The 15,739-nt window shown below is 46.2% G+C and overlaps 1 protein-coding gene across 17 annotated transcripts in view; it reads right to left on the reverse strand.

The window, feature by feature from the left end:
- CHCHD6 (coiled-coil-helix-coiled-coil-helix domain containing 6) overlaps positions 1–15,739 on the reverse strand; it is a 238,431-nt gene that overhangs the window by 220,946 nt on the left and 1,746 nt on the right. For 3 of the 17 annotated variants that reach the window (XM_074033223.1, XM_074033219.1, XM_015446307.3), the window contains exon 2: positions 9,736–10,006. The exons of the other annotated variants lie outside the window; for them this stretch is intronic. In XM_074033223.1, coding sequence (XP_073889324.1) covers positions 9,736–9,789 — 54 coding nt within the window. In that variant the 5' untranslated portion in view covers positions 9,790–10,006. The remainder of the gene's footprint in view (positions 1–9,735; positions 10,007–15,739) is intronic. 17 annotated transcript variants of the gene reach the window in all.

Genomic DNA, 15,739 nt, shown 5'->3' on the forward strand with positions numbered 1-15,739 from the left:
TCACACATACCTGTGAATACACTAAAAACTATGAAATCACATGCTTTAAATGGGTGAATTGTACAGCACGTGAATCACATCTCAATAGAGCTGTTACAAATAAAAAGTGAGAGAACATCAAAATCAAAGAGAAGCAGCCCAGACAGGAAGTCACTGAGAACAGCACAAGGGCCAGAACATTCCAGTGGCCAGAAGCAGCCAAGAGAGGGATGGGTTCCCTAGGGCAGGAGCTGACTTAGACACAGGAGAAGTGGCGGTGTCTGCAGAAGACAAAAGTCTCACAGCCTAGGGCAGGGCACTGGGGAAGAGGCACAGACAGAAAGAGACTGTGCGCCTGGCACCATAGGTTCACTTTGGAAGGCGTAGGGTGGAAGGACTTGGATGAAGCCGGCACAGAAAGAAGTTTGGAAGTCAGGCAGAGGGAGAGGTCCAACCATCCCGAGGAGATGCTGAAAGTTTGTGAGCAAGGAAACATTATGGCCTGCATGGGAGGTGGGATGAAAAGCTCGTCTGGTGGCTGCCCTGACTGCCGGGAATGAACGAGAGCACAGAGTTGAAGAAAAGGAGCTTCGAGCTCAAGTTCATGGAATAACTTGCGTGAGAATAACAAAAAAGGGCGGGAAATTAAGAAAATTATTCTAAGAAGGCAGCAGATCCGTTTGATTGTAGGTAAATACAAAAATCCCACATTGTAGGGCCAGGCACAGTGGCTCACGCCTGTAATCCTAGCACTTTGAGAGGCCAAGGCGGGCGGATCACGAGGTCGGGAGATTGAGACCTTTCCTGGCTAACACGGTGAAACCCGTCTCTACTAAAAATACAAAAAATTAGCCGGGCATGGTGGCGGGCGCCTGTAGTCCCAGCTACACGGGAGGCTGAGGCAGGAGAATGGTATGAACCCGGGAGGCGGAGCTTGCAGTGAGCTGAGCTCGAACCACTGAACTCCAGCCCGGGTGACAGTGTGAGGCTCTGTCCCAAAAAAAAAAAAAAAAGAATAAGAAAAGAAAAAAAATTCCCCCTTTGTAAAAGGGAGAAACCTTCCCTTCCCAAGTTTGCTCATTTGTTCCTTTTTTGCAGCTGTAGCAACTAAGACCCTGAATGAGTCAGTGTATGGGAGAATGAGGAGAAACATCTAAAGCCCCAAGTTCCCAGTAAGCACTCAGCCACATGCTGAGGGTAGAAACAGGACACCAGGCTGGGTGCAAGGTGACAGCAGTAGCAACATGGAACATCCTTCTCTGTAGGTGGGGACACAGAGCCAGCACTCAAGAGGGAACACTTCAGGGAACTTCCTGAAGCCAGCACTTCAAGGAACACAGGCTGAATGAAAAGATCTGGGCATCCGAATGGTGGCTGAAACTGGCTAAGAGCTCATTTTTAAATTTTCAGGAAACATGTGCTGGTTGACTTCATGACAGTAGTCTGAAATTGGCCACGGTGGTATATCCACCATAGAAACTGGCCAATGCTACAAACCAGGCCCTTTGAGGGAGATGAAGGGCAGAGCCAGTTAGAAATTTACCAGCACACGACTAGACAGCACCCCCCATCTCAGAGTGGACCCTGTGGAATGCACCAGGTGCCTGAGGGACTGAAAACCCCTGCTGGGTGTCCTGAGGGAGGTCAGCACTGAGGAATGAACCTCAGGGATCCTGGGATCTATGCAGGTGAGGACGAGGCAACCATGACACGTGTGATCTACATGACAATGGCAGTCACAGCTGACGATGTCCTAATCCACACCATGGAAAAGGGCTGCGTGACCGGGAAGACCAGGCCCTGCCATGCAAAAGACTCTTGGCTGGGCGTAGTGGCTCACGCCTCTAATCCCAGCACTTTGGGAGGCCGAGGCAGGTGGATCACATGAGGTCAGGAGTTCAAGACCAGCCTGTTCCACATGGTGAAACCCACATCTCTACTAAAAATACAAAAATTAGCTGGGCGTGGTGGTGGGCGCCTGTAATCCCAGCTACTCAGGAGGCTGAGGCAGGAGATTCATTTGACCCTGGAAGGTGGAGGTTGCAGTAAGCTGAGATCACGCCATTGCACTCCAGTCTGGGCAATAACAGTGAAACTCTGTCTCAAAAAACAATAATAATAATAATAAGACTCTGATAGTGCAGCCCAGGCAAGGAGCAGAGGAAGCACCCTGTCCACAGGCAAACAGACAAGGGCACCACAGCCATGGCCCACTCTCCCTCTTTATGAGGCACTTACTGTGATGGCAATGCACTAGAAGCAGTGAGCAAGAGCACTGAAAGGGAGTGACACAGCCCCTGAGTTTCTGGAGCTCACATTCAGATGGCAGGTGAGAGACGATACACAGTAAATACACTGTTTCCCATGTCCTCCCTCACCTAAGCCAGGACACCAGCAACTGTAAACCTTACCATTATTTTACACAGCCTGATGAAAGACAAAAACTCTAGTGGAACTAACATTCCTCCTATCATACACAACATCCCCACTTCAGAAATGCTTAAACATATGCTGAAGAACCAACAAGGTGCACTAGTGATTGGTGATATCTATGAAAGAAGAAACGACTATCATAAAGTGATGGCAGCATGCAGGGCAGGGGCGCAGGGAAGCCGCACACACCGGGGAAGGCTACTTAGCCATGACATTCCTGTTAAGACGCCCACCCAGGGATGAGGTGCTCAACCACACGTACATCCTGAAACCTAGTTCCAGCAGAGGGGAGAAGTGCAGTCTCTAAGAAGGACTGAGTCTGGCATGTCCAAGGGCCCCACAGAAGGCCAGCAGGCCAGAGGACAGTGAATGAAAAGAAGGGACCAGACAATCAGGCCAGGTAGGCAAAGGCCAGACCCTAGTCGACCAGGGTAAGGCATTCACATCTGATCCAAGGGCATGAGGCGGATATGGCGGGGGTTCTGCGCAGGTGAGCGGGGGGGCTCAGATTTGCCAGGTGCAACCCCAGGGGGCGGGAATGGAACCACATGGCTCGGTTTGTAAGAGGTTAATGAAAACATTGGCAAGATTCTTGTTGACATTGAGAGATTTGTAATTTTTTTTATGTTGCCACAAAATACAGCAAGTAATATTTTTAATCAACAAATATACATACACACACAGCAGTCATGTGAGAATAAACACCATCTGGGCAGTGCGCCCCGCACCAACAGAACCAGAGGGGAGGCCTCCGGAGCCAGACGGGACTGGGTGCTTGGTGCCACAGCCCGCTGGTCACAGTGCCATCAGAGCTGGCCGGGAGGTCCTGTGTGGTCAGTGGACAGAGGGCTAATATAGAGCAGTGCAGGGGAGGAGGAGCTCTGCCCACCCTCCAGCTGCATGTTGCTGCACCAATTTGTTAGCTTCTGTGAGCTTCACTGTCCCCACCTAGAAAATGGAGCCTCCCTCAAGGCTGGCCTGGCTGTGGCACAGCTCAGGAACTCAGTGCTTTGCAGTCGGACCAGCCCAGGTTTGAATCCCAGCTAAGCTGCATACCAGCTGTGTGACCTTGGCCAGGGAACTTCTTAGCTCGAAGTCAGTTTCCTCATCTGTTAGATGGAAAGAATTAATGGTACAGACTTTACGATGATTTCCAGGATTAAATGAAGCAATCTACAGAAAGCAGTTGGTACAATGCAAACGATATTAGCTATTAAGTGAAAACTGCAGAGTGCTACACAAATATTAATTATAATCCATACCAGGCACATATTGGGTACATAAAAATATATGAGTTTAGCAATAATAACAACAGTTAGCATTTGCCACAGACCATCAGCCCTGTTCTAAGTGCTCTCCGTGTAACTTTGCAACCTTGAGTAAGTCTCTTCTCAGCTTGTCCATATTGTACACAAAATTAAATTGCACAGATTCTTTTTAAAGCGCCCTCCAGCTCTGACATCCTGTGGCTCAAACCTGAACCAACCCTCACCCTGGAGTAACAAGGGGACACCAAGGAGAGGAGCCTCTTCCCTGCCACTACCCTGGCACACTTGGATGGCACCTCCACAAGTCTCTGATGACAAAGTAGAGTCCAGGAAGAGACTCTCTCCCCTCCCCTCTCCAGCCCACAGTCCTTGCCCTACAAGCTCCATGATGGAGGGTGGGAAGGCGTGCAGAGTGGGGAAGGCCCACAGACAGTCTGAGTCAGATGCAAGGCCAGGCCAGGGAGAGGCCCAAGCCTCAATCTAAGCCCCCGCCAGTCACACACACACACACACACACACACACACACACACACACCCCTCAGCACTTCCACCTTAACAAATGCATTTGGAACCCAGATTCCACTTCCTTCCAAGGAAGAAACCAAAATTTGACCCTAACCAAAATGTTGCCTTCACCCAAAAGCAACTGTGAACTTACAGGCAAGTTCCCAAAGGACTACAGCTTTCTTTCTTTCTTTCTTTCTTTTTTTTTTTTTTTTTAGAGATAAGGCCTCCCTATGTTGCCCAGGTGGTCTTGAACTCCTGGGCCCAACGCATCCTCCTGCCTCTGCCTCCTGAGTAGCCAGGACTATAGGTGCCTGCCACGATATGGGTTTTTTATTAAACCATACAGGTCTATGAGTAAGTCACATGGCCACCTCGCGACTAAAAGGTTGTAAGGAGAAGGGTGCCATCTTAAAAACCTCAAGTAAGTGTTATCAACAACTGAATGAACAAGGACAGGAGTGAGCAGTGTGCAGCTGACCCAATATAAGGTCACGATATAAGGTCATGAGGATGAGAGTCGCGATTGTAACTGAGTTGTGCCACCTTACTAACGCTACCTACCTACTGATTAACATTCATCCAGCACTCACTGTGCACAGACCATCTCACTAATCCTCACAATGCCACACCCACCTTCTACTTGAGGAAACCAAGGTAGAGAGAGGTTAAAGAACTTGCCCAGCCCATGAAGCTGCAGGACCAAAGCCCGATTGCAGGGAAAGCCACCTGACCCTGGGCCTGTATGCTTAACTGCTGTGCTGCTCTGCTCTGAGGGCAGCTGGCTGTCCCCCCAACAGCAAGAACAAGGGGAGATGCACCTGCCAAGCAGCACTCACTGCCTAGAACGGCCCCTAGAAGGGACAACCACCACAGAAGCTAAAGCGATAAAAAGCAGAGGAGTCAAGATTGCTGCAGAAAGGCCAGGGAACCAACTGACTCCCAGCAGGCTCAGCCTCAAAGGGGACTGCACGCATTTCCCCGACTCCCCTGTCTGGAACCAACCCCCCTATCGACCTCACCCCTGCCAGCACCTCCCCTTACTCTGCTTTGCTTTCTTCGCAGCACTTATGACCACCTGGCACAACAGAACCCAAGCACTTCTTTATCTTCATTCCAACAGCACAGCGGCTCCACGGGCGCAGGGATTCCATGATGCTCCTGCTGTATCTTCAGGGCTTAGCACACTGGAGACACTCAAATGTTTGTGAACCACATGAATTAAATATGTATTAGAGGCCCGGGTCCATAACATGGCACTAGCACGATGGAGTACATAAAGATATGACATCCCTGACCCTTCTACTCGAAGAACTCACGGTCAAGCAGGGTGGAACAGACAGACACACAGGGAGACAAGACAAGCCACTGAGCAGTAGATACGAGCAGCCCTGCTAAGGGCCCAGGAGGTTCAACAATGGAACTCTGAGTTCCAGCTAGAAAGGAGAGAAGGGAGATGGCCTGAATCGGGCCTGAAGGGACGATGGCAGAGAAGAGGTGTGAGTAGAAGGTGGCGTTCCAGAGAGAGGCGCGGCATGAGCAAAGGCACAGAAGGGAGAGAGCTCCAAGGAGCACCACGGCTCAGTCTGGCAGGGACATGAAAACATCAAGTGTGACGAGCTGCTGGAGCTGCTGGAGTGCCACCTGTCGAGGGCCTTGGATGGCAAGTCAAGGAAGCTGGAACTGGGAATCAGTGAAGGCTACAAGCAGGGACGTGGTCAGTCTTCTGTTTGCACAGGAAAGTCTGGCAGAGCAGGAGGCGGGACTGAGATGACAAAGGGGCTGGTAGCAGGGGCACCACCACAACAGTGCAAATCAGGAGGAGGAGCACTGAGAAGTGTGACAACTGAAGCAGTGACAGGGACGGAATGGATACAAAAGACACCAAGGAAGTAAAACTATTTAGACCATCTGACTGAATGCGCAGGTAAGAGGAAAAGGGAATGGACGGAATAGCGTGATCTCATTTGTACTTGCAGAAAGAGTCCACTTGTATCCACGGCCTTGGGAAAATTCTGAAAGGATTCATGAGAAATTGTGACCAGCTGGCATTTAAAAATAAGATGCATTCCACAAGAAGAAAAACTCCTAAAGTAACAGGGATGGGGAAAACTGATAGCAAGGTCCTGAGTCTGGCTCGCGGGAAAGAGGCAGGCATCGTTATTGAGCCACATTATTGAGCTCTGTAAGTGTGTCATGTTCCAAGTCCATCCATGCAGCTCTGTTCCACAGGCAAACAGGCTGCACAGGAAGATGCAAGAGGCTACCTCTCTAGAAAGATGTTAGGGAATCCCTGGCATACGAGAGCCTAGGGCAGGCCAGAGTAAGAATGTAATTTCCCCACACTCCAGAGGCGGGCAGCAAAGCTCACGGCTAGAAGAGAAGACCGCAACCCAAGAGTGATAAGGGTGCCTATTTAAGGCTAATGACAAAAACGACCCTGACTTGCTGATCCTAGAGCACGCTCCATATGCCAGGCTCCGGGTAAGGGTAGTCCCTGTGCAGCAGCCGCCATTTTACAGATGAAGAAACTAGAGTCGGGGAGGTGAAACGTGGGAAGTGCTAGGGCCAAGACTCAAATCCAAACCCTGGACACTTAACAGGGACCCCTGCACAAGTAAAGGCAATAACATGGAGCTGCTCTGAGGTGACAAGTAACCCTTTTCATAGAAGGGAAGACTGGGAAACAATAGAATGATTTTGCAGTTCCCACTTCCCCCACCCACTGCTTTATGGAGCCCCAGGAAGATGGACGGGTGGAGCATCCGTATACTCACAAAACAGACAACCTACTTTAAAAACTAATTGAATGTCAAGGTGAAAATGAGCATGTTTTTAGCCTTAAAAATGTTAACTACCTAGGCACATTTGGGAAGGCACAATGGGGAAGCAGTTCAAGCATTATTCTTTGCATTGAAAGTTCACACAGTTTACAAAGCGAGGCATCACAGGCAGGAGCGGTGTCATCGTCCTCACTCCAAAGATGAAGACAGTGATGTACAGAGAGTGACTTCCCAAAGTTATACAGTGGGTCAGCAGCCAAGACAGGCCTACGCGGCCATACTCCATCTACTCAAAGCAGTGTTTTCCGAGGGCCTGCTGGGTGCCAGGCACTGGAAAACCAGGAAGAGATAAAATCAGCTCAGACCTACAGCAAGCAGGCAGTGTGGGCTAGGGCAGGCCTAGCACCACGACAGTACCAACACGGCCAGTTTCAAAAGGACAGGCTTCCCAGACACTCAGCCTGTCAGCTCCTGGTGCCAACACCCCAATTCCCAACACCCCAATCTATGTAGAGGTGTTGCCCAACCCCATGATCCGAAAAAGATCACCCCCTTGCCTAAGGCTGTTGCCTTGGAGATTTTGTTCCCTAGCTCTTCAGTTTTCTATGAGCTGAAATTAGATGCACCGGCTGCTCACCACAGATGTCAATCCCAGAAAGGCAGAACAAGAAGAGCCCTCGGAGACCTCCTACACCAAGCATGGCACACACAAATGCCCACAGGAGTTGGGCAGGTGGTGGAAACAAATAAAACAGGCCTGATTTTAAAAAATAAAATGTATAAAGCACCGTGCAAGGATACCATGGTGTAACTGTGATGAGACTGCACGGCCACATGAAGAGCGTAGCCACCTCGCGACTCCAGCAAAGTGCTGCCATATGAGAATGGCAGACTTTCCATTTGTTCCTCAAAGAAAGTTAAAAATCAATTTTATGTAAAGCCTACCAACTTTTAAACGGTAGCAATTACTTAAAATCAATTAATATCATTAAGTTTCTGGACTCATAGCTTGAGGCAAGAAAAACTGAGCCAGTGGCTTAAAAGTTTATCCAACAAGAATTTTATTGACTTGTGCCAAGCTCTGGCTTAGGTGCTGAGGACAGAGAGATGAAGAAGATGTGGCCCCTGTTCACGGGGCAGTAAGGAAGTAAGTGTGGAATAGATCATTTCAGCCCAGGGCAGTAAGCCCTGGGAGGAGAGCACAGAGTCTGCAGAGGACACCACCGAAAGCTCCTTCTGAAGGCAACACTTGCACTTGGCCAGCCAGGAGGGGAGGAGAATCACAGGCACACATGCATGAAGCAGCTTAAGGTCCCGCAGGAGCAAGTGTCCCTGCAGGGAGGCACAGTGAAGGCAGAAAGTGGCCCCCACACATGGAGGAAACATGCCTTTAACTGAGAGGCAAGGGAGAGACATGAAAGGACGCGACACAATCAGTCTCAACTCTGAACAGTCCCTGGGACACGAGAAGCTGGTCACGGGCTGCCTCTGGGAGCAGGACCAACAAAACACAGCAGAAGGGAGATGGGCTTTTCCCTGGGCGCCTCCTTTTCAACTGTCTGCATTTAATGACCATCTGCAGGAAACCTGTTCAAAAGTAAAATTTACCTTTTTAAAAAAATTAGCCTGGTGGCACCAGAAAGTATAGATTTGTAGGAAGCAAGCTAATAAAGAACAATTTTTCACTGGTCAAAGAGAAGACGGTGTAGGCCTGAACTGAGAATAGAAAGAACAAACAGGAGAGGGCAAAACTGAGAAACTGTTGGAAGGTGAAGCTCAAGACTTGTCATGAATGTAGAGAAAGAGAGGAATGCGGATGAAGGACTGGATAGTAGAGCTACTCACAACAGAAGAGACAAGGGTCATCTCTAAGGGGGCAGAGAAGAAACGTGGGTAAGCCCCATTTGGACACAGTCAATTAAATGTACCCATGGGACATGCATGGGGTGCTGGCAGGGGCATGTGGAAAGCTCTGGGTTGGATATTTAGAATCCAGAAGTCATGGGTACATCAATGAGGATGAAAGAGAATGGCCAGAAACAGGGCGCAGAAGGGATAGCGAGCTCAGAAAAGGTCAGAAGCTCCTACCGGACACAGGAAGGGCAGAGACGGTGGTTGATGCTGGACACCAGTGCCACTGTGGAGAGCAGAAATGACCCCTTCCAATAAAGGGAAAAGGCAGCACTTGAAACCTGGGAGGATCAAGGCTGCCTTCCAGTGCAGCACCTTTACTTTCCAAATGTGGGAACTGGCCGGAGACGAGCTTAGTAAGGGTTACAATTAACAACCACCTTACATTTATATTATTTTATAGATATATCTTTTACATACAGAGACCTTCAACATTGTACTGTGATACAAGAAAGGAGGAATGTAATGGAATTTCATCATATATGAGGGTCATATGCTGAAGTCAGAAGGTGGAAATAACTTTTTAACTATTGTACTATTTAGATTGTATTACTGGTTACACTGTTCTACTATTACAATAAAATTTAAAGGACGTTCAACCAAACCCTTGAGAGTGATTCCTTCTGCACCTAAAGTACAGTGTGGTTGTGTAGACAGTCCCCTGCTGTCATTCTCACACACAGTGAGTTTCAGAACCTCCAAGGCAGAAAAATGGAGCGCACCAGAGGGAAATCTACACGCAGGTGTCTGGGCCTTCAACCATCCTGTCTTTAAGATGAGCCTCCGCTCCTCAGCAGCTGAGACGGAAAAGGTAGAGAGACCTAAAGCACTGTGCTTCCCTGCAGAATTTGCTTTACCTTGTTTTCTAATGCGTCAGCACTTGTCAGATGATGTGATGGATTCAGGAGCATCAAACAGAATAACACATGTGAAAGCAGCTAGCCCAGAAACCAGCACACAGTGTGAACTCAAGAACCGTTTGCTGGACTTGAAATCAGAAGCAGATACTTTTCATTGAAAAGTAGCAGAGAAGTTGGCCGCCTGTTTTCTGGCTTTCCAGCTGGCAATTCCTGATGTGGGCTCCATCAAACTGCACTCATCCAAACAGTTACCAGGTGAGCTTTACAGCTGTAAAAGACCAGAGAAGACCTATAATGCAACCCCTTCTCAGTGTCTATGCTAAATGGGTGCATGGAGATGCTACATCAAATCTCTATCTTGCACATAAGGAGAAAGACTCATCCTTCTGAAGTGTCAGGGCATAAGTCCAGGTCTGGGATTTTCTGTTTACCATACTGCCTTTAAGCGAGTCAACTAAGATGAATGCTGCAACCAAAAAGCAGACATTCTAGGGTGAACAGGAACCCAAGCACAGAGGTTAACATCCAGCAGGAACAAAAGAAAGAAAAGGAAAAGGAATCATGTAAAACATATCATAAGGAACTTCCATGTTCAAGCTGAAACAGTCAAGAAGGCAAGCTCAGAAGCATTTCACTAGGCAACCACGTGACGGAAAACAAAGTCTGCCACACACATCCAGAACAGTGTGTGTTAAAGCCTGGAAGAATAAGATTCTCATGCACAGCTGCCACAGGATCGCCAGCTTGGCTAGAGAAGGACTGCCAATTCATTAATCCAAGCATGTAACCCAACATGTATATACTAATGAGCAGACACTATCATGAAAATCCAGGATTTGCCCTCTTAGAGCTCATAAGAGAAAAACAGGACATAGGCACACAGAGAAAGCAGTGGCTGTGACTATTAAAAGATAAAGTTATCAATCTGATAAGGGGCATCCACAAAAACCCTACACCTAACACACATAATGATGGAAGACTGAATGCATTCTCCCTAAGTTCAGGAACAAGGGGCAAGGACATTCACATTCACAACTTCTATTCAGCATTGTACTGGAGATTCTAGCCAAAGCAAGAGGGCAAGAAAAAGGGCATCCAGACTGGAAAAGAAGTCAGTCTTTATTTGCAAACAACATGATCCTACCTGTAAAAAGGCCTAAGAAATCTACCCAAAACAAAACCCTAATTGAACTAATAAATAAGTCTAACAAGGTTGCAAGATACAAGGTCAATATACAGAAACCAACTATAAAAGTAAGAAAATGAAAAGAAAAATAAAAGTAAGAAAACAACTCCATTCACAATAGCATCAAAAATAATAAAATGCTTGGGAATACATTTAAGAAGTACGAGACTTGTACACTGAAAGTACAAAACACTCCTCAGAAAACTTAAGAAAGATTTAATGAATAGAGAGATACTTCATATCCACTAATTAGCGGACTCCATATTGCTAAAATAGCAATTCTCCCAAAAGTAATCTATAGTGTCAACACAAATCCTATCAAAATCCCTGTCAGCTTCTTTGCAGAAGTTGACAAACTTATCCTAAAATGTATTCAGAAATGCAAAGGACACAGAACAGATAAAACAATCTTGAAAAATAACAAAGTTAGAGGCCTTACACATCCCAATTTTGAAAGAAAGCCACAATAATCAGCATGACAGCATGGTATTGGCATAAGGACAGACATAAAGATCAATGGAACAGAACTGAAAGTCCAGAAATAAACCCCTACATTTATGTTCACTGGATTTTCACAAAGGTTCCTAGGTAATTCAATGGGGAAAGAATAATCTTTTCAACAGAGCCTGGAGAAATAAGAGATCTCATGATGCAAACATCGATTTAGATCAGGATTCAGCAAACTCTGGTGCTTGAGCCAAATCCAACCCACCACTTGATTTTGTAAATAAATTTTATTTGGAACACAGTCAAAACCATTCACTTAAACATACTGTCTATGGCTGCTTTCCCCTACAATGGCAGAATTGAGGACAGTCATCCTTTGGTATCCATGTAGGATTGGTGTCAGGACCTCTGTGGATACCAACATCTGAGAATGCTCAAGTCCCATATATAAAATGGCAGAGTATTTGCATATAACCTACACACACCTACTATGCACAAAGATATCTTATAGCTCAATAATAAAAAGATAAATAATCCAATTAAAAATGGGCAAAAGATCTGAATACACAATTCACCAAAGAAAATATATGGATAGGCACATGAAGAGCTGCTCAATATCATTAGTTATTAGGGAAAGGCAAATTCAAACCACGATGAGATACAATTTCACAGCCACTAGAATTACTCGAATCAAACATAATAACAAGTGTTGGTGAAGATATGAAGAAACTGGAATCCCATATATTGCTTGTGGAAATATCAAATGGTACAGCTTCTTCAGCAAACAGTTCAGCAGTTTCTTTAAAAAGTAAACCTGACAATTCATAAAATTCATAAACTGAATGACCCAGCAAATCCACTCTCAGGTATCTATCCATGAGAACTAAAAACATTTGCCTGAAAAAAAAACTTGTATAATACATAAATGTTCATAGCAGCATTACTCACAACAACCAAGAAGTAGAAAAAATTCAAATGCCCTCAACTGGTGACTGAATAAGCCAAATGCAGTACATGCATAAAACAGGATACCATTCAGCAATAAAAAGGATGGACTATCGATATATACTACTACATCAATGAACCAACATCAAAAACACTTGCTCAGTGGAAGAAGCCAGAAATAAACGCTGCGTGAATCATTTACAGTCAGTCCTCCATATCCATGGATCCAATGGAAAACATTTGAGAAAAAGGAATAAAAGATAATATACCAATAAAAAATAATACAAATCTTTAAAAACACAGCGTAACAACTATTTACATAAAGTTTACACTGGGTATTATAAGTAATCTAGAGATAATTTAAAGTATACAGGAGAATGTGTGTAGTTTATATGCAAATACACCATTTTCTATAAGGGACTTGAGCACCCAAGGATTTTGGTATCCATGGGGGTCCTGGAACCAATGACCCATGGATAAGTCATTGAAAGACCAAGAAGTGACTATCTATGAAATATCCAGAAAAGGTAAATTTATAGAGAAACAGGATTAATGGTTACCTGGGACTGGGAGTGGGAATGGGGAGTGACTACAAACAGGTCAAGGCATCTTTTTAGGTCTTGTAAATGTTCTATAATTAGATTGTGGTGACAGTTGCCCAATTCTGTGTAAATTTACTAAAAAGCATTGAAATGGGTGAATTTTATAATATGTAAAATGCATCTCAAAAAAGCTGGTTTTTTTTTTTTTTTTTTCAAGAGATTGGGTCTTGCTATGTTGGACTCGAACTACTAGACTCAGGTGATCCTCCTGCCTCAGCCTCCCATGTAGCTGGGACTACAGGTACATACTACTGCACCTGGCTTAAACCTGTTGTTTTTTGTTTTTAAAGAAAAATCAGTGTCACCAGATAGAACCTTTCCAAAGCTCTGCTCCTGACCAGAGAACTGCAGTGTGGCCTCCAGAACAACATGTTCACAGCCCTGCCTGGCATTTAGGCCCTGAGTCTGGCCTCGCCACCTGCCACATCCTCAAGCATCCTACCCTCCTTGTGGCTGCCAAGCACATGGGCTAAGGAGTCAGAGACCCTGAGGTTCCAGCTCTGTGACCTTAGGTTACTTCACCTCACTGAACCTGTTTCCTCCCTTCTGAGATGGGGATAATGACCCCTCACAAGGTAAGCATGTGGAATTTCTGGGGTGATGCTCCAAATACACCAGGCACAGTGCTTAGCACAGAGTGAATATGCACACGCTTCACAGGGCTGGCTTAGGCCACAGTCAACATCTCCTCCTGAGAGGCACTGCCTGACCATCCCACCTCAGTGGCAGCCCCAGTAGCCTTTGCACACTTTTTGTTTCCTCCTTAGCTCTTGCAGCTCTTTGAGTCTTTTGCCTGTGTCTCTTCTTTTCTGGTCCATTCTCCCTACTGGGCTGAGGTCTCTATGATGACAGGGTCCTCGGCTTTGTCCCTCATTGTCTCAGCAAGGCCAGGCCCAGTGCTGGACAAGTAACATGAAGACAGTGGACATTCACTGAGGTAAGGAATAACTGGCAGCTGCAGGTACAGCGCTCTGGCACACGGTCTCTCTGGCACTGGCACACTGGGGGACTCTCTTGTGTGTCTGACTACATTCTTCCTGATCTTCCCCTCCGTCGTGGTCCAGAATCAGCCTCATGGGAGCAATGCATGATGGTAAAGTTGATCAAGCCTGGAGGGGATAATGACTCTGGGAACATGCAAGTGACTGGAACAGGATTGGGCTCAGTGATGGGAAAGGGGAAAAGGTTGGTGAACAGTGAGGGGTCTGGATGCTCACAAGCAACCAACGTCAGCTGAATCACCAAAGGCGGCAGCTCATGTGGAGAGAAGAGGGAAAGTGGACACATATGGGACATGACTGCCATGTATGCCTTCTCTTACTGAAGGACGAGGTTAAATGTACTGGTTGAAACAAAATCTTTACGTATTTCATACATTTGCTCTGAAAACTGGAGTTGAATATAACTGTAGCATTTTGCATTCATTAAATTTCTTTTACCTTCCATGGAATTATGGTTTGAACACACTTTGTGAATGTATGCAAATTAAGTATGTAAACTAGCAAGGCCTAGCACTTAATCTTTTTTTTTTTTTAACATGGAGTCGCTCTCTGTCACCCAGGCTGGCGCAATCTTGGCTCACTGCAACCTCCGCCTCCTGGGTTCAAGGATTCTCCTGCCTCAGACTCCCAAGTAGTTGGGTGTACAAGTGTGTGCCACCATGCCCAGCTAACTTTTGTATTTTTGGTAGAGGCAGGGTTTCACCATGTTGGCCAGACTGGTCTTGAACCCCTGACCTCAGGTGATCTGCTCACCTCGGCCTCCCAAAGTGCTGAGATTATAGGCATGAGCCACCACTACTGGCCACTAATACTTAATCTTAAAGGGCCTAGAACACTTTCTAGGACCAGGCCTCAGGAATTAAATACAAATGGTCATTAAGAATATTCAACTTGCTCTAAAGAAGCTGGGGCAGATCTTTGGCATCTGCCTCTCATTAAATTAACTCATTTGTTCACTTTGGCAACTGTTTTGTTGATCTGGCAATCTTTTTCACTCACTTACCTAAAGACAAGGTGAATTCCTCAACCCTCAAGCAACTCTGCTAACAGAAAAAGCCCCTACACCAAAACATCCTTTCTTCATTACCATCACCTCCTTTCTTCAGTTTTCCTCTTTCAAACACAAGCAGAAGGAAGGACATGGCTCTCATTACATGGGGCTGTGCACTTTACTGTGCACCTCTGGACAAGTCATTTATTCTCTCTGATTAGTTTGCCCAGCTGGAAAAGAAAGCAGTCAGTCACCAAAGTCCCTTCTAGTTTTAAAACTAAGTGGGGCACTAACATCCCTGTAAGGACAGGTGTGGGTATTGTCACAAAATTTTCAGGCTGCCTTGCATACATCATGGGCAGTGGGGTGGGGAGGGGAGGGAATTAGAGAAGTGAGAAAAAGTTGCTTTTTGCACCCAAAAGATCTTAATTAAAGTCCCAGAAGTTACTCAGGTTAACACCTTGGGCAAATTCCTTAACCCCTCTAAGCCCAATTCTCCGTCTTTAAATACAGAGAATTTATATGTTGCAGAAGTATTTAAGAGAACTCGAAATAAAATGTACCTGTCTTATATAACACTCAAAAAACATGAGGTTTCCAATCAACTTGGAAGAAGGCACCCCCAAAGGCACTCCCCTGAACCTCTGAAGACTCCAACTTAACTTTCCAACATTCCCCAAAACAGGAGACCAAATCACAAGGGTGAGAGCACCCAAACAGAGCCAAGCTTATCTTTCTAAATTCCAATTCAGGTTCCTCCCTCTCGGCCTTCCAACACAAGCCATCTCCTCCCCTGTTTAATCCTTGCCACAAGGGAAGTCAACAAAAC

The sequence above is a fragment of the Macaca fascicularis genome, chromosome 2 (genome assembly GCF_037993035.2).
Source record: "Macaca fascicularis isolate 582-1 chromosome 2, T2T-MFA8v1.1".
NCBI classification, from domain to species: domain Eukaryota; kingdom Metazoa; phylum Chordata; class Mammalia; order Primates; family Cercopithecidae; genus Macaca; species Macaca fascicularis.